The sequence below is a fragment of the Salminus brasiliensis genome, chromosome 1 (assembly GCF_030463535.1).
Source record: "Salminus brasiliensis chromosome 1, fSalBra1.hap2, whole genome shotgun sequence".
Taxonomy (NCBI): domain Eukaryota; kingdom Metazoa; phylum Chordata; class Actinopteri; order Characiformes; family Bryconidae; genus Salminus; species Salminus brasiliensis.
Genome location: NC_132878.1, coordinates 47,111,308 through 47,133,840, shown reverse-complemented (window position 1 = coordinate 47,133,840; position 22,533 = coordinate 47,111,308). Strand labels below are relative to the sequence as shown.

The following is a 22,533-nucleotide window of genomic DNA, read 5'->3' as shown; positions in this document are numbered from 1 at the left end:
TAAACAGGACACTTACAGGCGAAGAACCAGATTATGCAAATGATATGAGACCAAATGTTTTTGATATTTATTTGAAAAAAATACTCCTCTTCAAATAAACACGTTTCTTTTATATATATATAGTTTTTTTACATATGTAATAAAAATGATATATGAAAATATTCATTATTTTCCAAATGTTTCATCTGAAAGGGCCAGCAGATGTCATCAGTGTACAAAAAGTGCACATTAAGAAGATCAGATTTTTCACAATACTTGCATAATCCGTAGTATTTGTAATGTAAATCAAGTAATTCAGAGTAATTTGGTGTCAAATGCTTTGTTCTGGAGTACACCGCAGGCCAGATCAGTGGAGGTGACATTAACCAGACCTTCAAATCACTTAAGTGTCTGCAAAATATGTGCTACCCCACAGAAAGATATAAAGTGGTTATTAAAATATCATCTGAGACACTGTTTTGTGACATAAGCTCTTGGTCTAAAACGTCATTTCATGATACATTCATTACAGAGAGATACATTCAGCCATTATAAGGAAAATATAATGCCCATACTTAATATTATATTATCAACATTACATAAGGACACTCGTCTAGATCATCGGACGGTAAATAGAATTGCATTATTTGAGTAGGGGGTACTGTTACACTTGGATCCCATCACCACCTGGAAAGGTTTCAAAGTTGGTAGCTAAGTATTTCTACAGTACAGTTTTACATCAAACCACTGTAACTGACTATGTTCACCAACCATTGATCTGACTACGAAGTTGGACTTCTCTAACCAGAGGACAGTTTAACGGTAACCACGGAAAAGCTTCTGGTGATGCTGTAGCTAGCTATGTCTACCAGCTAATATGAAGCCTGTGAGTGTTATTTTTGTAAGAGCATGAATTTCCCCAGGTTTATTTACAGAACTACAGTTTCATCCTACAATATCACTCGAGCTGCGGCCCTTTAATAAGAAGAGCAAGCTAGCCAACTAGCTAGCTATAGCTAAATCTCAGCTGATGCAGCCAGGCTCAGCTCATGTCTTTTAGTGGCCAAGATGGCGTTGCCATCACTGGCTCCCCTCTCCTTAGCTCTGGGTGGGGCTTGCCAACAGTTGGGCATTTCCTCCCGTGTCGGGTTTCTTCAGCGCACTCCCATTTAAATCGGCCGGGGGGAAAGCTGTCAGCTTTATGAGAATCGCACGTCGCCGTCTCTTCTCCTAAAGCATCTCCTGCTCGTCTGTGTTTGAAAAGAATTTGTAAATAGACGGGTTAGCCGTGAGGCCTGTTGTTTTTCAGTGTACGAAGGCTATTCGTTTGGTGGATTCGCTGCCTGCATGTCTGGATTCCTCCGCAGCCTTAGACCATGACTGTTGTCATTGCATATGAATAGCACTTGCCGTCGTTACTATGCGGTACTTAGCTTCGGCGGCATCGTAGTCTGAGCCTTAAATTCGGCTAAATGCATTTAGTCTCGAGCTCGGCCTACAAACGCGCTAGCCTCGTGAATGAAGAATGCCAGCGTAGTGGTGTATTGCATGTGAAATAAGCTCTCACATCGCTGTCCTGTTAATTCACTTAGTGCACCCGTTTGAAAACACGACATCACTGTCTGTGTGTGTGTGTGTGTGTGTGTGTGTAGTTGGGCAGTAGGTTATAAGGTTGTCGTCTCTCGAATTGCAACATGTTCAGCTGGCTGGGTACCGACGACCGGAGGAAACGGGATCCTGAGGTGTTTCAGACCGTCAGCGACGGCCTGAAGAAGCTGTACAAAACCAAGCTGCTGCCTCTGGAAGAGCACTACAAATTCCACGAGTTTCACTCGCCAGCCTTGGAAGATGCCGACTTCGACAATAAACCCATGGTTCTCTTGGTGGGCCAGTACTCCACTGGAAAAACCAGCTTCATACGGTAATCTTGCTACCTTTCTGCTTGTGTTTTCCAGTGTATTGTATTACCCCTAGTGTCCCAGGGTGCTGAGTTTATGCTCTTGTGCTGAGGGAATTTTTACATAACATAAGAACATATTTACTTACTAAACCCAACACTTCAATGAATGGAGGATAGTGACTTAAACATGGTACGCTACTTTTATTTGTATTCATAATTTTGGTCAGTTCTCAGCATACCCAACCACACCCACTCAGAAGCAAAAGGCTAATAAGCAGCATTGTCTGTAATAAGCATCAGGAAACATGACATGTTACAGTAGTTCGATTACATGATTAAAACTGTTTATCTCAGCAGTAAGTGTGTTTTTGCCTAGAATTAGTATAAAACATTAGAAGTACTAACAAACACGAATACAAAAGAAAGAAAGAACACAGTTGTAAGAGCACAAGTTTTGGTTGTTGAGTTATCTGTGATCTTCAGCCACTGTATGGATTTGTTCAGTTCCACCAGCAGCTCACAGGATATCCAGATTTATTGCACAGTTCTGTAGCTACATGGTATGAGACTGTGTCATGTCTGGTACTACACATCCAGTGCTCTTCATTGAGATACAGGGCTAAGGCCCTATAGGCAGTTTGATATTACACTAAATTAGTAAAGACATGATGGACAAAATGTTTCTTTTTTTATATTAGCTAGAAGAGCAATGTGAGAACAGATCACCTCCCCATCATACTGCATTAACAGGGTTTTGTGTTCCAGTGACGGTTCACACACCATGATTTAGACTCCACAGGTCACCCCTAATGTGGGTAAAGTGGAGAAAAGCCAGACTGTTTCTAGGCTACAAGAGAAACACCCCATGACTGTGGCATCACTGTGGTAATGTACCACTAATACAGTCCAGAATGTATAGTTGTAAAAGAAGAAAGGACAGTAACCAGTCCATAAACAAAGATGTTTGTGACTAAAGCCGGTTTCACTCAACAAACAATGCTCCATGTGCCCATCTGTATGTTGAATAGTTTTGCTGCTCTTAGCATTAATGTGTCCGGCATTTGAGTTGGTTAGTGTAACTTGAATCAAAAATATTTAGTATCATGCATGTATGTGCTGGCTGAAACAGCAACAGAATGTGAATCTTTAGCGTTCCCGTCTTAAGAGAGTGTTCTTGATTTTACTTAGCTTTTTAAAGTGATTCTTAATTGGCCCATACTAAACACTTTTTATGTACTGTTTTTTTCTCCTGAGGTCCACTCACGATATTTGTGCATTTGACAGTCCAAAAAAACAGTCAATTAATTTTTGCATGACCATTTTGCAGCCTCTTTTTATCTTTTATGGTGACTTTCGGTGGACAACAGCAAACTGGATGTTCCATGTTGTTTATTGGAACAGTGACAGAATATTTTGACAGTGCTAAAAGCAGTGTACTGCTGTGAATCCGTACAATTGTGATTAGCAGAAAAGCGTCTCAGGATGCACAATACGACATGCATTATTCATAGAGCACATTAAGGCCTCTGTGGTCACAACCTTGTTCCTGCTGGTTGATCAAAGACTTATGAAAGAAAAAGGCTTATCACTCCTTTCTTGCCAATAGAAACAAATGTCAGTTCAAGGACACTCTCAGAGTATACAGTGTCAGCTGTAGCTGTAGTGCAGAATATTTAGATTGCACTTACTAATATCAAAACATTTGTGGAATGTCAAATCCACAGTGCAATCCAATGTTATGTTACAGACATTTTCCATACATGTAGACATTTCACTTACTTAGCAGACACAAATTAAACTGTAATTACATTTGCACTTGCTTACTGTAATTATGAAGGCGGTCACATGCCCCTCGCACCTCCTTCTTAATTGCTCAGTGAAGAGTAAACAGTGTTGCATTCTTTTTCACGCACGTCATACTTTACATTGCTTTACGTTTATATAACTGTTTCTTTTGTACAATTATTTTAATCTGTGGTTGGTTCAATATGTGTACAATAAAAAAAAACATCACACTTAACTCTAGGCTGCACAAACACAACATCACCAGTTGACTAACCGCATACACGCATACTCTGAACATCGTCTGTAAAGGTTAGAATGCAGCTTTTCAGTCTGGCAATAATGCTGGTGTTTAGACATATGAAAACAAGAAACTTTAGTACATGAGATCTTCCCTCTGCTACAGCGTGAAATGGACAAGCTTGTCAACATGAAGGGTATCAGTGTGCTGGTTTTACCATGTTCTGGTTTTCCATATTTTTGGTTTTCCATATTCTTTTTCTCTCCTTTTTTGATGTATTGTGTTTTTCAGCTAACTTAAAGTAAAGATCTAGGTGCAGCAGGCATGATCTGACTTGACCTGACCTCTAGCTTTTGTGTCATTTTCAAGAGGTAGCTGTAGTGGGAGGCAGGAAAGGTTAAAAAAAATAAATAAATAAAATAAAAAGCGATGGCTGGAACGTGGCTGTGTGGTTTTGGATGTGGTTATTAGGTTATAGTTTTGATGGTGTTAAATATCACAACATTTTTAGAAGCGTGCACAGGAATATGTTTGAAAAGCACTAATTCTTATTTTAAAAGGGAAGTGTGTAGTTTTCTTGTGTCAAATGATTAGCAGAGACTTAATAAGTCAAAAGAGATAATAATGTGTCGGAGCAAACGAGTACAGTTGTTGGAGGCTGAACGTTTCTCATATAAAGCTAAATGTCTTTGTAATGTATAAAACTGATCAAATTAATTATAGTATTTCTCCCTCTTCAGATATCTCTTGGAGCAGGACTTCCCTGGCATGAGGATTGGCCCAGAGCCCACCACAGACTCCTTTATAGCTGTGATGCACGGAGACATAGAAGGACTGATACCAGGAAACGCTCTGGTGGTAGATCCTAAGAAGCCTTTTCGCAAGCTTAATGCATTTGGCAATGCTTTCCTTAACAGGTCAGTGTGCTTACAAATGATCATTACAGTATAAAAAATCTTCCACTTTGGTTGAACTCTCAGCTTGCAAATGCACTTTTTAGTAACTAAAAGTTATTGTAGTTTTTTTTACAGTTTCGAGAGATTCTAGGGTTGTCTTGCATATACAAATGCTTTAAGATCTATACAACACTTTTCTCAGCTCAGCAAATTGATAAAAGCTAAAAGCTGAACATGACTATACATATACATATGATGCATATTTGCATAGAAAAAAAATAAATATGTGGGGTTCTTTTTCACACAGGACGAAGTACATTATGCACACCTTAGCCCAGTTTCCAGAACAAAGTATTAATAGTAGTAAAACCCATGGGCCCATATATTTACTATTATGACTACATAACTTGCAATTAATCTCATAAGTATTGTTCTTGCATATTATATTCATAGTATTTACTGGTAAAGAGACTAAGATTACTTATAAGTAAAAAATCATTAGTAAATTATTTAATATCAAACTGTTACATAAATACATGTTATTTTTACAATTTTATTGGGCAATTCAGGGTGAGACCAGTTCTACCATTTTGCTCTTAATGATTTGTTCTAACACGATTGTGAGAAACACCTGACCAGTAACCTTGAACCTTAGTGGCTGGTCTGTGTTTCTCCTATTGTATGTGCTGTAATGGCACACAGCTGACTCTGACTCAATCTCTAACTAGTCAACCCAAGCTCTACATTCCCCCTCTGATTACATTTCCTTGGCTGGTCTATTGGAGGTATCCTCCTGGCCATGAGCAAGTCTGGATACATCACATGATCTCATATACAAGCTGCGGCCAATGCTACACTGTTAACCATGCCAGTATATTGGGTAATGAAGAGGATCTCATTCATACAGTATGAAATAAGAACAGAAGCTGTTCGAAGACTCTACTGTAAGACCAAGATCATCTTAACAAGTTCAGAGCACTGCAGTTGCAATTAAAATGATTCAACCCAAGGTACATGTTTTAGCTGTTTGCAATAAACCAAACAAACAAGAACAATTTATATAACTCAACACAACTAACAGAACAAGTGTTAGAATAGAAAAGAACAACTGGCTATGCATCATGCTTGCATCAGTTCATAACAGTAATGGTGTGTTCTACTAAGCGCTAAAGACGATTGTCACTAAGGGATTGAATAATTGTCAGACTACAGTGTCATTGTGTGTTAAATGTGGAGAAAGCACTTGTTCAGCAGTTGTGTTGAGCTGTTTAAATAGTTTTTGTTTGATTGGTTTATTGCAAACAGCTTAAAGTTTGTACATTTTGCAATAAACCCAAATTGCAGTGAATAATCTCAATTGCAACTGTATATTATTTAATTATTTCTGCTGCTATTTTTAGGTTAGCGCTGAAGCCATGTAAAGAACATCCATAAAGTTGTGACTGATAATTATTTTTGCAGGTGGTATCTCAACAGTACTTAGGTTCCAGTCTATTGAAAGAGCTAAGATTTTGGCATTGTTCATTGTTTGTTGCGCAGAACAAGCAGTTTATCAGACTTTGGCTATCAGTGTGCATCTCCACAGATGTGTGATCCACCACGGTTATGATGAACTTTTGACCTTTGTTCAACAAACCTGTGATTGCAAGCTATTGTACTATATTAGGCATTTCTATTTGCATAATGTGCTTTTAAGTGAATGACTTTGATAGTTTGTGTGTGTATGATGTGAAATGTTTGGGTAATTTAGACGACTGCCCTGGTTTTCAGATGTATTTATAGACATGCGTGTCATTTCTGACTCTACAAATAGAAACAGCTCTGCCTATTGCTCTGCTGTCTGCTGGTTATACTTTTGTTGTCTCTCCCTAAGAAACATGAAAACACATGAAGATAACAAAAGTATGAACAGTGTAAAATGCACACTCTTTAACATGTTCTTTAAGGATTTAATAAGGAAAGGCAATTTATTTATTTAAAACCATATGAATGGTCAAATGGTTAGTAAAATGGTATATAAGGTGATATAAGTCAGTTCTTATGGCTTTTATAAAACCTTTTAAAAACATGATCACAGTATAGCACTAAAAAACGTTCCACTGATATTAGTCAAGAAAAACATTTTCCATACTGTATTGAACACTGTTTCTTTCTTAGAGTGTAGGATTGAATACAGGGCTATTAACTTGAGGAATTAGAGTTCAGACCTGGTGGGTTGCTCATCAGTTTGGTTCTTTCAGATCAGTTAAGTGAGAGGTTTCTTGTTCAGAAGGATATCATATGCATAAAGCATAAACCTAGCTGGAACCCTTAATGCTTGGAGCATACATGAATGGCCTTAGGGTAAACTCTGTCTGTTGCAACATAAATCACTTAACCTGAATGACAGTATGCTTGTGAGGTAATATGGCAGTTATTATTGTTATGGGAAATATGTGTTAACTATTCATTCAGGAGGCCAGATGTATTTTCTGAAAGTAAAGTTACATGCAGCAGTAGAGCCTATAAAATATAGTCAGTAGAGCCTAATTTATGTAATAGCCAAAAGAAAGGAGATGGAATTGGTGTCAAATATGAAACTGTATTAAACACACATCTCACTGCCTGTGTGCTGTCTGTGACATTGTCCTGTGGCGCGTCCTGTTAGCTATGTCAATGTTAATTAAGATAATAAGTTTGTCTAGCCAATATCTAGTTCTGACAGTGTAAACCACTCAACAACACACTCGTTTTTTGCTAGCTCTGGAAATGTGACTCATACTGTCATAAAAAATGTTCTGCTGTCTTGTCTTTGCTAGAGTTGAAATATGGTTTGACGTCCAACTTTATGTTTATAGTCAGCAGTATATGCATATTTACTACTACTTTACCACTCTAATCCATTAAATTGTATGTAATGTGTATTTTCCTCCCACAGATTTGTGTGTGCCCAGCTGCCCAACCCTGTTCTGGAGAGCATCAGTGTAATTGACACTCCAGGAATCCTGTCTGGAGAGAAACAGCGGATTAGCAGAGGTAATACTCAACCATGCACATACATTGAACAGTAAACCAATAGAATGTCAGTGTGTATTAGAAATACACTTTTAATGCATTATTGTGTTATCGGCCTATACTGTAGTACTGAAGTAATACCACAGTCAGCAATTTTTTTTATTAAGTGTACCTCTTAGGTGAGTGTTCCTGTTGATGTTTATGTAATTAAACAAAAACTTAAATTGATAAAAATCTTTAATTGTCTTTTTATTGGTTATTTTATCTGATTATTCACCAGTGTATATGTAATATATTGCAAAGTGTATTGCAATATGTAGAATTGTATTTACAAAACTGGTCTTTTGTCTATATTTTATAGCCCTAATTATTGTAGAGTCACCATATTGTTATACTGTATTGACTTATCACACAATATGGGGACAAACGGACAGGACCTTAGTAATTTTTGCAAACAAAAAACACAGTTTGCACTTCCTCACCCAGAAACCCACTAGATCTGTGTTTCTCAACCCTGGTCCTGGAGGCACCCTGCTCCGCACATTTTAGTGGATTTCCTAATTTAACACATTCCCTGCAATTCTGAAAGGGCTTGTTAATAGGTTTATTAGTTGAATCAAGTTTGTTGGGAGTAGGGAAAGCACTGAAATGTGCAGAGCAGGGTGCCTCCAGGACCAGGGTTGAGAAACACCCGCACTAGATTATGTTTGTTTAGCACATGGTTACTTCATCCCTCATTCAGCAAAGTCCATTAGAATAGGGGCAGCCTGTAGTAATCACTTTGGCTCCCTGGCATCAGCACTTTCTTTTTGGCCTTGCTGCACAAGCTGAAACGAAGCAGGCCAGGGATTAGATCCACTGACACTTTAAATCTGACTATGGGCATGAGTTAAACTTTCAAAATGTTACTTGCGTGGTTGCTTATGTTGGCACAAAAAAGTGGAAAATGTGCCTTATTTTAGCTTATCTGCTTTTCAAACCCATACCCCAGTGTTATCTAACTGTTGGCACAGAAAGGGATATCTTGGCTCATGCCTACATAGTCTTCTATGTGTGACAAGAGTAACATAAACAAAAGTCAAATACCTCAGGGGTCCATGAGACAGAGCATGTGCTTTTAAGCTAAGACATTCCTATTTGATAGTAAAAGCAGGCCTCATTTGCCATTTCAGCACATGAACAAGCTGAAAAGGTTTTGCATTAGAAGCTCATGCTGTCATTCCTGTTTTGTCGTTCCTATGACAGAATGACAGATTGACGTATTCAAACACCAAGGTTCAGGAAGAGTTGTGTCTTTTTGTATCTACATGTAGGACTCTTAACCCCCTACTGCTCACAGTTGCTGTCAGCAATTGCAAAAATGTACTGTTTTTTTTTTTTTTAATAATTGAAATGAGGGAAGTCCTGGATAAATTTTAAAACTTTCAGTTGAGCTGTTAATGGATTTGTGGTATTGTATTTAGTACTGTGTATTTAGTTTTATAAATTGGCAAGTAAACTAAACAGCTAAGGAACAGTTATAGCCCAGTTAATAACTAGGGATGTGCTGATCCCATCCTTTTGTGTAGTCCATTTTTAATTTTGTCCATATTTCATGTAGTCCAGTTTTTGTTTTGTTTCAATATGTTAAATAAAAAAATTAATGCTAGTTTACATTTACATTTACATTTACGACATTTAGCAGACGCTCTTATCCAGAGCGACTTACAAAGTGCTTTGCTATTTACCCAAGAAAAGCCTTAGCTAGTTAGAATAGGCTAATAATTCAAAAGATACCTCTAAGCTTAGACATTGCTAAACACAATACAATAAGGCGACCATAGAACTATTCGTCCAAGTACTCTCTGAAGAGGTGGGTCTTCAGTCTGCGTTTGAAGACAGCGAGCGACTCGGCCGTTCGGACACCCAGGGGCAGCTCGTTCCACCACTTTGGTGCCAGGACAGAAAAAAGCCTGGACGCTTGTCTTCCGCGGATTTTGAGGGATGGCGGGTCGAGCCGAGCCGTACTTGAAGCTCGAAGGGCTCTTGGTGCGGATCGGCTTTTGACCATTGCCATCAGATACGGAGGGGCTGGTCCGTTCTTGGCTTTGTAGGCCAGCGTCAGGGTTTTAAATCTGATGCGGGCAGCTACAGGAAGCCAGTGGAGAGAACGCAGCAGTGGAGTGACATGGCTAAATTTTAGTTGTGCATTAAACTGTGCAGAAATGTGTTCTCCGTAGGGGATATGCACTAATTTTACTTTACATACCACTTTACCCAAAACAAGTAAATCTTGGGCTAGTTCCTGTTGTAAGATCATGTAAACATGCAAACCTCTACTATTCACTGCTGTTGTCGTGTTTGCAGTTTTGATACATGAAAAGGGCCTGTTGTTGGCTTACCCTTTTTTCTTGTTCTTTCTTCCCGTATATGGTCTTGATGTCCCTCATTTACAGCATAGTGTGAGGGTTGTATTTAGCAGCACCAAATGAGACTTCACTGTCCACACGGTGAAGATCCACTCATGCCTCTCTGTACTGTGAAATGTTTTAACTTGTCACATGAGAAGTACAGCAAAAACTTCCCCTCGAGCCAAATGGACTTTTGTAAAACATCCACCTGCCTCCTTTGTTGCTGTCATGTTTTGGGTTGGATTGCAAGCTTTAGGCATTCCTTCTTGCTTGAGAGCCATGATTTTGCAGAATCCGACATGTATTGGCAAACCTTTGCCAGCTAATGAAGTAATCTGTTGTGCAGATGCAGGTGTGTTTATGAGGAAGAGAGGGTGAGAGAGAGAGTCCCCCTCCCCTCCCCCGTTTTTAGTTTGAGTGTAATTAGATGTTTGCACTATCCCACTAAGCATTTCTGTGCCAGATTACAGTTTTGTATTGACTCACTTAAGCATTATTTTTCCCTTAATGTTGTGTAGTCTTATCTTACCTGGGGGAAAGACGTGAGAGCATGGTACATTCTGATGTAACAGTATTTTCCCAATTAGTTCTTAAGTTCTCAACACTGACTAAAGAATTTCTTTTATAACTTATAACGTGTTTTGGCCCATGGGCCGTCATCAGAGGTGAAGAGAATAGTGATTGTATTGTTGTTCAAAGATAAACTTTTTAACAAGAGACCAGAAAAAAAAGCTAGGCACACTATGAGTGAAACAGCACTTACTCATATTTCACATTTCCTAATTCCGGCTATGTAACTGTGCCCCTTGGGGACATGCATGTACAATTAAAGTAAGGTCCACTGTTTTTCATCTTCCTGCCTAGATGTTCATTCTGTACTACATGGCACACTCCTACTTTACAAAAAAGGAAGTTGGCATAATGTGAGATGTAATGCTCCGACAAACCGGGATGTCGGAAATATTAAAGAGTGCTCAGCAAATAAGCTGGCTTTTGAATTATTAATAACGTTGTAAGTACATTTCAGTGTACATACGTTTCAGTGCAGTTGTTTCCAGCATCCTTTCATCTTCGGGTGTTGTGAATAATGGCTCAGGAAATATAGACACATTGATGGTGGTTAGTAATACTTGGAGGGACAGTAGAATCAAAACAGAGCCACTGTTACAGGCTCCACACTGACTTAGTTACTATGATAATATAGAAAGATGGCCTGTTCTTATCTGCTTCTGAATGGCCGGAGTAAGGTTATTCTGGCAGTGAGTGAACTTCCGAGACAGCTTTTTCCGTTATCAACCCCAGAACCTCCAGAACAGAATTCTTTTTTTAATCAGCTCAGTGGATGTTCTTTTACAGGTGAATACCTCAAGCTTCTGTGTTCAACATTTTGACCCCTTAAAACACAAGTGCAAATTAAACACAACCAAAATAATATGTAAATGTCATGTAAATCGCTATAAACTTGAAATGCATGTGAATGAATGTCCGTATTCTACTAATAAACCCACTCACTAATGAATAGCAACACTTGAAATAATAATGTGAACCTGCTTGTCTCTAAATAAAATGGTCAGCTTCATTATAAATGCAGTAGGTGCTAAATGTCACCCAAACTTCCAAAGTTAAATAAAGTTGGACTGAATTCAGATTTAGGACAGTTATGCATTAAATTTTAAAAGTTAGGTGTTGACAAAATAGGTTATAGGAGCTACCCAACAACAGGTTGACCAGTGTTAGTTAGAAAATAAGCTAGCTGAGCTGAAACACTGTATTTTAGCAAAGTGGATCCCAGCCCTGGTTCTCGAAGACTCCACCCTAAGTAATCTGCTCATTAACATCCTTTTTCACACGAGTTACAATGTGTTAGATTTAATCATTATTGCTGCTGTCATTTGTAAAAACCTTTCATTCAGCATATGATTGATAGTCAACCACACTAAATGACTTTTTTTACAGATCCAGAATTATTTCACCTCACTGTACCTCACAGGTCTGCAAAAATGATAGATAGATTGATCTTTAGGTTATGTCAAGTAGGACAAAACTGTTTTTTAGAGATCTGAAAATCTTTTCATAAAAAAGGTAATAAAGTTTTATTAGCAATTTATGGCCTTGGCTGGTCTGGGGTGTGGGGAAAAGTTGAGGAAAGTGTTTACACAAGATTATATAAAGTAAAAATTAACACAACAAGATAAAGTGGAAAGTGATGCAGTACAAAACACAGAAGTATTTAAGAGTACACATTTTGTTTATTAGCTTGAGCTAATAGTCCACAGCCTGCTTAGCTGCTCTCTTCCCTCTAAACACGATGGCCATTTTAATTTCATTACTAAGAGACATGCCTCACAGGCTGAAGTATCTTGCATTAGTGTAGGTGTCAACGGGACCATATATTGGTTTATATTCCAGCAATATCTAGCTCCGCATTGAGGAGACAAGACTGAATGAATTGTGTATAGTTGTACAAGCCAGAACTGGACAGTGTGTATGCTTGTATGAGTATAATTTATTGTGGGCTTTAACAGACAGGTGGAGTAGCAGAATAGCGTCTGGCTCCCTTTGTCTGGTTGTTATGATGGGGATGATTGTGGTTTTAAGTGTGACTATCACTGTTATTTGCAATGCATTTTAAAACAGCGAATGCCAACCCCACCCCCCTTTTTTTTTCTTTTTTTCTTTTTCTAATTCCATCTTCTCTTTCATTCCAGTTGCTTGCTTCTGTTTAGATCACACCTTCAGTTTCTATAAAGTTAGCCATAAAGTTTTTTTATGGTTGTGTTAATAGCTCTTGATCACTATACCTCTTTTTTGCAGAATGATTAGATTTTTGACTTGTTTATGTGTGTCTGCCCCCCTGTTTACAGAAGCTACAGAAGATGTGTGTGGTTATAGCTGCCTGCGTAAATGCCCGTATGGAGGTATTGTCGATGATGAACTCTCATAATCTGGTGCAGAGTTAACATCCGCTTGTTACCCTGCAGACTTTGAAGCAGAGCAAAGGCAGCACAATTACACATTAACCCTTAAATCTCTATGCCCCTCGCCAATATGTAATTACCTGCTGTAACGACAGGCCCCTTACCCAGTTTCACTGCTGTTATTGTCTTGCCCTATTATATTTAAGGTTTAGACATGTTGCGATGGAAACACATTCTACATATTCTAGCACACTGGTCAGTCAGTGTTATACTACAGTGTAGACCTACATAGTTGTTGAAATAGCTACGTCTAACACTGGCAGAAATTGGGCAAATCAAAAATATGTTCTCATCAAAAAACAAATTCTATCTGTACCTCGTTAGTAAGAAGAGATACACCAGCCACAGCACTGCAGGCAATAATGAAGCTCTCCCCTTGTGAAACTGCCAAATCAAAAGGGATGGTCTTTTCCCATTCCTGTTTGCATGGGATGTACCTGTGGGAAAATTGGCTTGTCTGCCATACAGGCCTGAAGTCATGTATCATTATGTTTCAGCTTTATGCCCATATTAGGAAATCCTGGTCTAGGCAGCATTTCTTTTCCTTTAAGTGAGGTCGTGATTCTTACAATGTCAGTTCAGTGCACAGCAGTCTTAAGTTTGCATGTAGCAGAATTAGTTTTTCTAGGGAATGGAGGATCCAGTAATATTCAGTAAAAAATATGCTTACAGCTAAATGTATAAGAAACATTTTTGTTTACAACAGGACAGATTTTTTAAAATCTGCAAAAATCCAGCTTAGACCAAGAATTCCTATTATCAATATGGTGATGATTACAGAATAACAACAGGCTTCAGAGGTCTATCCCATGCCACTGATTTGAAATATTAACAAACTAATTTCCTTCAACATGGCCTTAAAGGAATACTATATTCTAATCTGTTAAAACTGTAATATATAGTCAGATAACTCAGACAACCATAACAGAATACATGTTTACTTGTAGCAAAGAAGCCAGCAGGCTACAGATGGTTGCGGTACATGTTCGATTGACTTGATTGGTAGTATTCCTTTAAATGAAAAGGTTGAAGAATCCCAAACCTTGAGGGTGTATTTTGAGCTACCTAAGTGAGAAGGAATCAAGTACACAGAGCCTGTACAGAGTAATTACAAAACTGTAAATAGGGCATCTGAGTTGAAATAGTTTTATTCTATTAGCAAATATTATTAAGCATGTGTTCAAGGACTGTGCAGTCATTGGTTAAGGAAGTGTCTCAATAACACAGGGATAGACACACATTTAGGCTCAAATGCCTGTTTTGGACGTGCAGGCTACATTCTGTTTTTGAGCAAAATATGTAGTACATGGTGCTTAAAGTGATTCAGTGATGAGTGAAAAAGAAAAAGCAGTCAGTGAAAGTGTGCCTGTCAGTGGCAAGTACAAAACACAAATGTAACATTAGAACTTTGTACAGTGTTTAGCCTCATAGAACTCCTGCAGCATGTCCCATTTGCAATAAAAATGATCCAGAAAGACCCAGTGCTAGGTATCACATCGCTTCACACTTCAGACGTCACATCACACTTTCCTGAACTGGGTACTAATTCCTGTATTACATTAGATCTTATGTAAATGGACAGTGTTCCTCAGTCTGATTGACTGTTTCCCCATCTCACCCTCTCAATTTGCCACAGAGGCGTAGGGAGTGGGGAGTTGCAGGTGCAGTCACCCGCTTAATGCAAATGCGATCACTCACTCTGTGTGTGTGTTTGTGTGTGTGTGTGTGTGTGTCTTTGAGTAAGTAAGCAAGTGAGTGAGAGAGACACTGCGTACAATTCCTGGCAAGCTGAAGCCACTGATGCTGAGTCATGCAACTGCATTCCAGCCAAATATATTCTTCTAGATAAATTTCTAGAGCACAAAACCACACCTATTTGGAGTTATCTGCCTGCTCCAGCAGACGTTGATGGAATCTTCCTACTCCAGCCTAATGAGTTTGTAGCACATTGCTAATTAGCTGGTTGCTGTCAGCTGACCCACCAGTTCATGTCCCACACGAAGGCGCTTGGGTTTGAATATTGTAGTGTCTCTGTATGTCAAAGTCATTAACATTCTTTTTCCGCCAGGCTATGACTTTGCTGCAGTGCTGGAGTGGTTTGCCGAGCGTGTGGACCGTATCATTCTACTTTTTGATGCCCACAAGCTGGACATCTCAGACGAGTTTTCAGAGGTGATTAAAGCTCTGAAGAACCACGAGGACAAAATCCGTGTGGTGCTCAACAAGGCCGACCAGATTGAAACGCAGCAGCTGATGCGTGTCTACGGCGCCCTCATGTGGTCACTGGGCAAGATCGTCAACACACCTGAGGTAATCCGAGTCTACATCGGCTCCTTCTGGTCACACCCGCTGCTCATTCCCGATAATCGCAAGCTGTTTGAGGCTGAAGAGCAGGATCTGTTCAAAGACATCCAGTCGCTGCCTCGCAACGCTGCCCTCCGCAAGCTCAATGACCTCATCAAGAGGGCAAGGCTCGCCAAGGTAAAACACTCAAAACTGTAATTTTCAGTTTTGGTATTTTCCCCTATTATTTTGTGTTGCAACTGCTGAATATCTGATCCTGCTAATTCACTATTGACTAAGACTGGAAATCATTGACGTAAACCTTGCCTCATTCATACTTCAGGCAGCTTTGTAAGAATGCTAGAGTAAAATAGTTTATTAGTAGTTGTCTGTGTGCACAAGCAACCCAGGTAACAGGTAATTTAGCTGTGTAGTTTACCTCTTTAGTCTGAGCCAGCCTGCATGCAAAATTAAGACAAAGTTAGTCGAAAAGCCGACTGTTTTTATCTCTGTTTTAGTATCTGTCACTCACCATGCTACTATGCCTGGTTGACTTTCCTAAAAGCCTCCTAGCACAGAGACAAATAGTAGCGCTAGCATTACATTCATCACATACCATTTAATAAGATCTTAATTTTACAGTTGCATACAAATATGTTTTCTGTGTGATACGATAAGGGTCACACTGCTGTGCAAGTCAGCTCGGTATTACACATTTAACCCTAAATATTTTGGATCATGCACAATTGCACAATGCACTGTAGTTTCCGCTACCTGCATTTTCCCCTCTTTCAGTCATGTGATGTAAATGGGAAGTGCAGCATTATCAAACTTTATCAGTTATCAAAGCTAATTGATAATATTTATTGGCAACACTTTTTTATTATCAGTGTTATCAGTAATGTCAAGTTGTGTTGTTATGTAATTTTTCTGTATAATCATGTAGTTTATCAGAATGCTCAATTATCACATTGCCCTGCTTAACCTTTGTGTTCTGGGTCTAGCCTAGTAATTTTTGTGATGTGATCTAGCATTTCAACAGGCTCCTTCATGATAAACCTAACACTTAATTTCTGAAATTTTAAGGTCTATGTTAATACAGCACTAGTGACCAATTTCCTATGTATATGTGTGTAGCCATTTTCACATATGAACTCTGGAGTCAGAGGATCAGGTCTGTAAATTATCTAAAGTTGCCCTTTTACACATGCAGCGTTCAGCTGGTGATTTTCTGTGTCTGACACGTTCTCACTACAGGAAGCATTCTGCATGGTTTAGGCGAGAGGCAGGGCCTGTGTAGCGGATAGAGGAGGCACAGCATGACCCATTAAATTTTTTCTAGATTCTCTAGAAAATGACCTGCTCTGTTAACACACAGACTCACACAGACATTATCTGGACTGTGTAGCACACTTGCTATGTTCTGTTGTATCTGTGGTGCTCTTGCAGCCCAGTGGAGGCTGTTTGTAATCTTATCCAAAGTCACATCTGCATTATTTATGTATTCAAAGCTAAGTAGTTGTTTTGTCCTTCATATCCTTCCAGAATAAATACAGTATGCCTGCATCTCTAGTACAGCAAATTGAATTCAACCAATATACTGAACATTAGCACAACTGATCAGTTAATGTACAGTGACCTGCTTACAATCTTTTCATTTCTGAAGAAAAAGATAACCAAACCCATGCATACTGAATGAGAGTTCACACTTATTGCTGGTGTGTCTACTAGATGCTGTCTGGATCTCAATTGGGTGTCTGTAAGGACTGGGGGGAGTCAACAAGGGATTTTTTTGTTGTTGTTTTTTTGGCCTGATTTTGTGGATGAATATGTGCTAGTTGACTGTAGTATCCATATTTTGGGGCAGTTTGAGTTGATAGTTGGGAGAGTAAATGGAGTCAAGGGCACAGATTCATGTTTTTTTTTTCCCCTAACCACATCTCAGATCACTTTTATACTCCAACTATATATGTCCATTGTCAATGTCATTGATTTAACACAATCACAACATGTCATATGCTAAGTAGCCAAGTTGCAGTAGGAGGATGTTATAACCAAAGTGTCTGATGTGTGCAAACTCTTTGGAGCATTTGTCCTCTAAAAGTCACTTGAATGAAAGCTCTCAAATTTCATCTCTGTTCTTTTTTCCCCTCCATAAAGTGTACTCTTTATAAAGAGTAAAAAAATATGTATCTGGCAGTACAGAGTATCATGTTTCCTCTGCACCAAAAGAGGACAAGGGTAATAGAGACGTTATTGCACAAAAGGCCATTTTGGCAGCCATCCACTCTCTGGTGATTTGTTTCCCTCAAATCTATGATATAGTGTGTGATTTGCTGTAATAAAAATAGGACAGGAGAGCATGTTTGTCAGATTGGATAACACCAGACCACTTCCTTGAGTTTATTTAAAACAACAGACCACCTCTGAATGACCTCAGTAAGGCTGTTCTGGAGGTAGTCAAATCAAAAGCCATGAATGAAAGGGAAAATGCACAAATGGAATCCCATTAACCCGTGACAAACTGTTCTGGAGATGTCCCCTGCTAGAGGAATCATTCAGGGATGCTTTGTACCATTCACCTGTCAGACTAAAAGCTGCAACAGGCAGTTAACATTTGGATTTGCAAGCAGCATCCCATCACAGGATCATCCTTTTCCTCCTGTCATAAAATAAGAACCCTGCCTGTTAAGACCCAGCAGTTATTTGGAACTAAAACTAATAAGAACTGTACTAATACTGGGTAGGGACTTGCATGATTGCATGGGGATGCACATGGTCAGCAACAATACTGAAATAGGCTGTGGCTGCCAAATTCTGACCCTACAATCTTTGTGCCATCTTTGTGTAGAAATGGAGATTCATCATATCAGGTTATTCCAGTCTTCACCTGAGGCTGTAGCTTATTTTTTCTGTCTTGTTTTTCTGATGTTTTGCTAGTTCACCCCATCATATGTTGTGCAATCTGAGATGCTTTTCTGCTCTCCACAAAAAAGTTGTATACTCAAACCAGCTCATCTGGCACCAACAGTAATGCCACAATTAAAATCACTGATCACATTTTCTTTCTGATCACATTAGCTGAAGCTGTATCTACATGATTTATATTATATTTATGCATTTACGTTGCAACACAAATGCTTATGGCTTATGTTTGATTTATATGGCACATTAATAATATGCACACCAAATTGAGGCTTACAAGTTTAATAAGTTGAACACATTATATTAGTATGTTTTAAAGACCTTGAGTTGACTAGTTGTGTGTTTGTGTGTGTGGAAGTATATGCATAGATCTATTTTCTTCACAGGACAATAGTTAAATAATTTATTGGTCAATATAAATGTACTTTATACTTTATAATTTATTGAAAAAAGACCTTGGGAAAGAGCTTGTCATCCATGGTTATAAAATCTTGCCTGGTAGCGTGTTTCTATGAATTCACTCTGCGATTTTCATTTCCATTGAACAAGGTACATGCTTACATCATCAGCTCTTTGAAGAAGGAGATGCCATCTGTTTTTGGAAAAGAGAACAAGAAAAAAGAGCTGATCAACAGTCTAGGAGAGATCTATAGCCGCATTGAGAGGGAGCATCAGATTTCTCCAGGAGATTTCCCCAACCTCAAAAAAATGCAGGTACATAGACTTTTTCCAGAAATTTTTGCATGTATTAGGTTCTGGGATCAGCATCACTTTCTGTATTTAATAACAAGTAATGTGTGAGAGATATGTCAGTTGTTATCTCCCATCCTTGTTTTTTCATTCACTCCTTCCCCATCAACAGGAGCAGCTCCAGGCTCATGACTTGAATAAGTTCCAGCCCCTGAAGATGAAGCTGCTGGACACAGTAGATGACATGCTGGCTCACGACATTGCTCAGCTGATGGTGCTGGTGCGGCAAGAGGAGACGCAGCGGCCCAACCAGGTCGTAAAGGGCGGAGCCTTTGAGGGAACCATGAACGGGCCATTTGGCCATGGCTACGGTGAGGGTGCAGGTGAGGGCATTGATGAGGTCGAATGGGTGGTGGCCCGCGACAAGCCCATGTATGACGAGATCTTCTACACCCTCTCTCCTGTCAATGGCAAGGTGACCGGCGCCAACGCCAAAAAGGAAATGGTCAAGTCCAAGCTGCCCAACACTGTGCTGGGCAAAATCTGGAAGCTGGCTGACATCGACAAGGACGGCATGTTGGACGATGAAGAATTTGCCCTCGCCAACCACCTCATTAAGGTCAAACTAGAAGGTCATGAGCTTCCCAGTGAGCTTCCAGCCCATCTGGTTCCACCCTCCAAGAGAAAAATACCAGAGTAAAGTGGAGCAGGATTTAGCTGTTTGGGAGCTGGGTCACATTTATGGAAAGTGGCTGTAAAGAATTCACATCTTATGGAAAATCAAATGGAGAATTAAACACAGACACGGTTACACTAATGAAATGCATTGACTGCTCTGTATTTTGAGACTTTGTCTAGGATGGTGGTCTCCAACACTCCTCCTGGAGAGCTATCTTTCTTGCAGGTGTCAACTACAACCTAAATCAGCCAATTTGGCCAAAAAAGAATTACAGGCAGGTAAGGTAGTTGGGGGAAGTTGGTTGGATCCAAAGTCTGCAATAACTCTCCAGGACCTGGATTGGAGACCACTGGTAGTGAAACTGAAATATGTATGCTAGCTCTTTTTGTGGGTTTATTTGTTGTTGTTTTTTTCCCATCTGCAAGATTTGTTAATGATTACGATTTTGCACTTTCATGCCATGTCAAGTGCTTACAGTGATACTATACCTTAAACCTGAAATCAATTGATGTCTGATTTAGGGGCTGATGCAGGGGATCCATGCATATTTGAACATCCAACCTCCGATCCTGCACTTCTAGGTGCCGTAAGCAAACATACAACGCAACCTGCAGAATGAGAAGTTAACAAATGCTGTGCTATCTGTGAAAACTGATTGAAGGGGGAAAAGCACAATTTAGGACATGCTTAAGCTAAACCATAACTGTTTTAAAAGTGATTTTATTTTTTTATTTCAAGCCATTCAATCCAATATGCATCTGTCTCAGTAGAGCACACATTAAAAAAAGAAAAGAAAAGTAGTAACATTAGTCTTAATTATTTTTATTCTAAGTACATTTGACAAACTTTAACAACAGCTCTTTTTAAAAGTAGGTTTAGAACTATTATCTTCTTGTGAAGGCAGCTTCATAATGAATGCAAGCCCCTTCTAGCCTGACCAAGAGACTGTTAACAATGTATAGCCGTCACCTCAGAGGGTTGGTAGCTTTCTCTGTGTTTAGTGTATGGATGGACCTGTAGAGATAGTATCTTTGTCATTAGTCTGCTGTACATGTTAATCCCGATGTAACCTTTTTGGAGGTATTTAGAATACTTGCTAAATTCTAGCCAGGTCTTAAAAGAGCAGAAGGCTGCACTGACTTTTTATGTATTTATAGGAGCGGTTCAGAAAAAAAAAGTGAACTCTCAACATTTTTCACCTACCCCGATTTGTAGTAGATTAACCTTGACATATTTGTGTCCAAATTTTACTTTAGTTTTAAACTAGGCCTGTACACTAAAAGTCCAGACCTAGATCTTTTTTGTAAGCGCAAGCACATACGTCCCTCAACCCGTTCAAAGCAGACCTAGATCTTCATTAAGGTTACAAAGACTTTTTAATGCCACACTGGCAAGTCTGCATGAACTTAAGGAAGATTTGGATGCAGTTTGAGTAGGTTGAGAAGTTGATGGGTGAACATTTATACTCTTGCGTTGTATTTCCAGCATTAAAGTATAAAGGCATGTATTGGTTGGTCGACTACATCTGGGATGGGTGCAAAGTTGTGTGGATTGAATTGCTGAACTGTTCCTTTAATGCTATGTTATTCGGAAGTTATGAATCAGCATGAATTGTTCTGTTCTTGTCCATGCTCACTTTTGCGTAGTTGTAGTCCCTCGTTTAATCCTATACTTTGCCACAACACTACAATAATAACATTACTGCAAAACTAACACTTGCAGTGTTAAGTGTTAAGTTCCAGATGTGTACAGTTAACTGCAGTTCTGAAAGCAGGGGATTTTTATGTTTCCTTAATCATTGTCAGTGTATCTTTTTCTTTTTTTGTTCCTTTTTTTTCTTTTTCTTTAACACCATGCCACTTTCTGATCGGCCTCTTCTACAAGAACTTTAAAGGTTGGTATTTTTGGACTTTTTGGAAAGAGCTGATGTGACAGTCTTTTTTTTTCTAGTTCTAGGGCTTTTAGCATTGGGTTCCAGTTAAGTGAAAGCACCAGGACCACTGAACAGTACTACTCTGAACCACATTTGCTCAGACAAGTCGAAAATGTTTGTAAGTATAATCAAAGATGAACATGTATCTTTGACAATGATCCCTACCACAAACCTATCTAGAAACCTTTAATGATCAGAACAGTGAAACTGTTTGTTTGTTTTGTTTTTGTTTGGGGGTGGTGGTGTTCTTATCTACCATTACAGCCAGTCATATAAAAAAAACCCTATAGAAGAAATAAAGTTCTATCTATGCCTCAATACAAATGTTCCACTAGTCTCTAGATAGCCAACCAAACAAAATGCTCAAGAAACACTGATGTTATGCTCTTTGCCTGGATTCATTTGTTCATTCTGTCTGTTGAGTGTTTGAGCATGCATGCGTGTGTGTGTGTGTGTGTGTGTGTGTGTGTGTGTGTGTGTGTGTGTGTGTGTGTGACCCTGGCCAGCCCATGCACATGAGAGAGGTTATATGTATGTATGTTTGTATATATATGTATGTATGTTTGTGTATTTCTCTATTTGTGTGGTTGTTGCATAGACAAGGACATGACCCACAGACAGATGTTCCTTTATGTTATACCAATGCTGAAAGTCTACGTGATGAAAATTGTGCTGTCATGGGGAGGTTGGCCTCAAACAACTATAATAAAAAAACATAACCTATTTAAAGAGCTTTCCTTGGTCTTCTGTCTCGTTGAAGTGCTTTTAATTTTGGTCACTGGTTTTAGCTGTGCCACAGTTCATAGTTTGAATGTAATTGGACATATGGTTTCCACAATATATGGTTTCTGTTGGTGGAGACT

General features: G+C 39.0%; 1 protein-coding gene across 1 annotated transcript; it reads left to right on the top strand.

Moving 5' to 3' along the window:
* The first annotated feature begins 1,051 nt into the window (after nt 1-1,051).
* On the top strand, nt 1,052-22,399 carry ehd3 (EH-domain containing 3). The gene is made up of 6 exons (XM_072680268.1): nt 1,052-1,900; nt 4,643-4,819; nt 7,716-7,813; nt 15,229-15,641; nt 18,918-19,082; nt 19,231-22,399. The coding sequence occupies exons 1-6, from the start codon at nt 1,674-1,676 to the stop codon at nt 19,756-19,758; spliced, it is 1,608 nt and encodes a 535-aa protein (XP_072536369.1). The 5' UTR covers nt 1,052-1,673; the 3' UTR covers nt 19,759-22,399.
* The last annotated feature ends 134 nt before the right edge of the window (nt 22,400-22,533 follow it).

Bases quoted from the DNA above. Each gene is read 5' to 3' on its own strand.
- ehd3 (XM_072680268.1), top strand. From the start codon at position 1,674: ATGTTCAGCTGGCTGGGTACCGACGACCGGAGGAAACGGGATCCTGAG. The intron at 7,814-15,228 runs GTAATACTCAAC...TTTTTCCGCCAG, and splicing joins GAAACAGCGGATTAGCAGAG to GCTATGACTTTGCTGCAGTG. The intron at 19,083-19,230 runs GTACATAGACTT...CCCCATCAACAG, and splicing joins CCAACCTCAAAAAAATGCAG to GAGCAGCTCCAGGCTCATGA.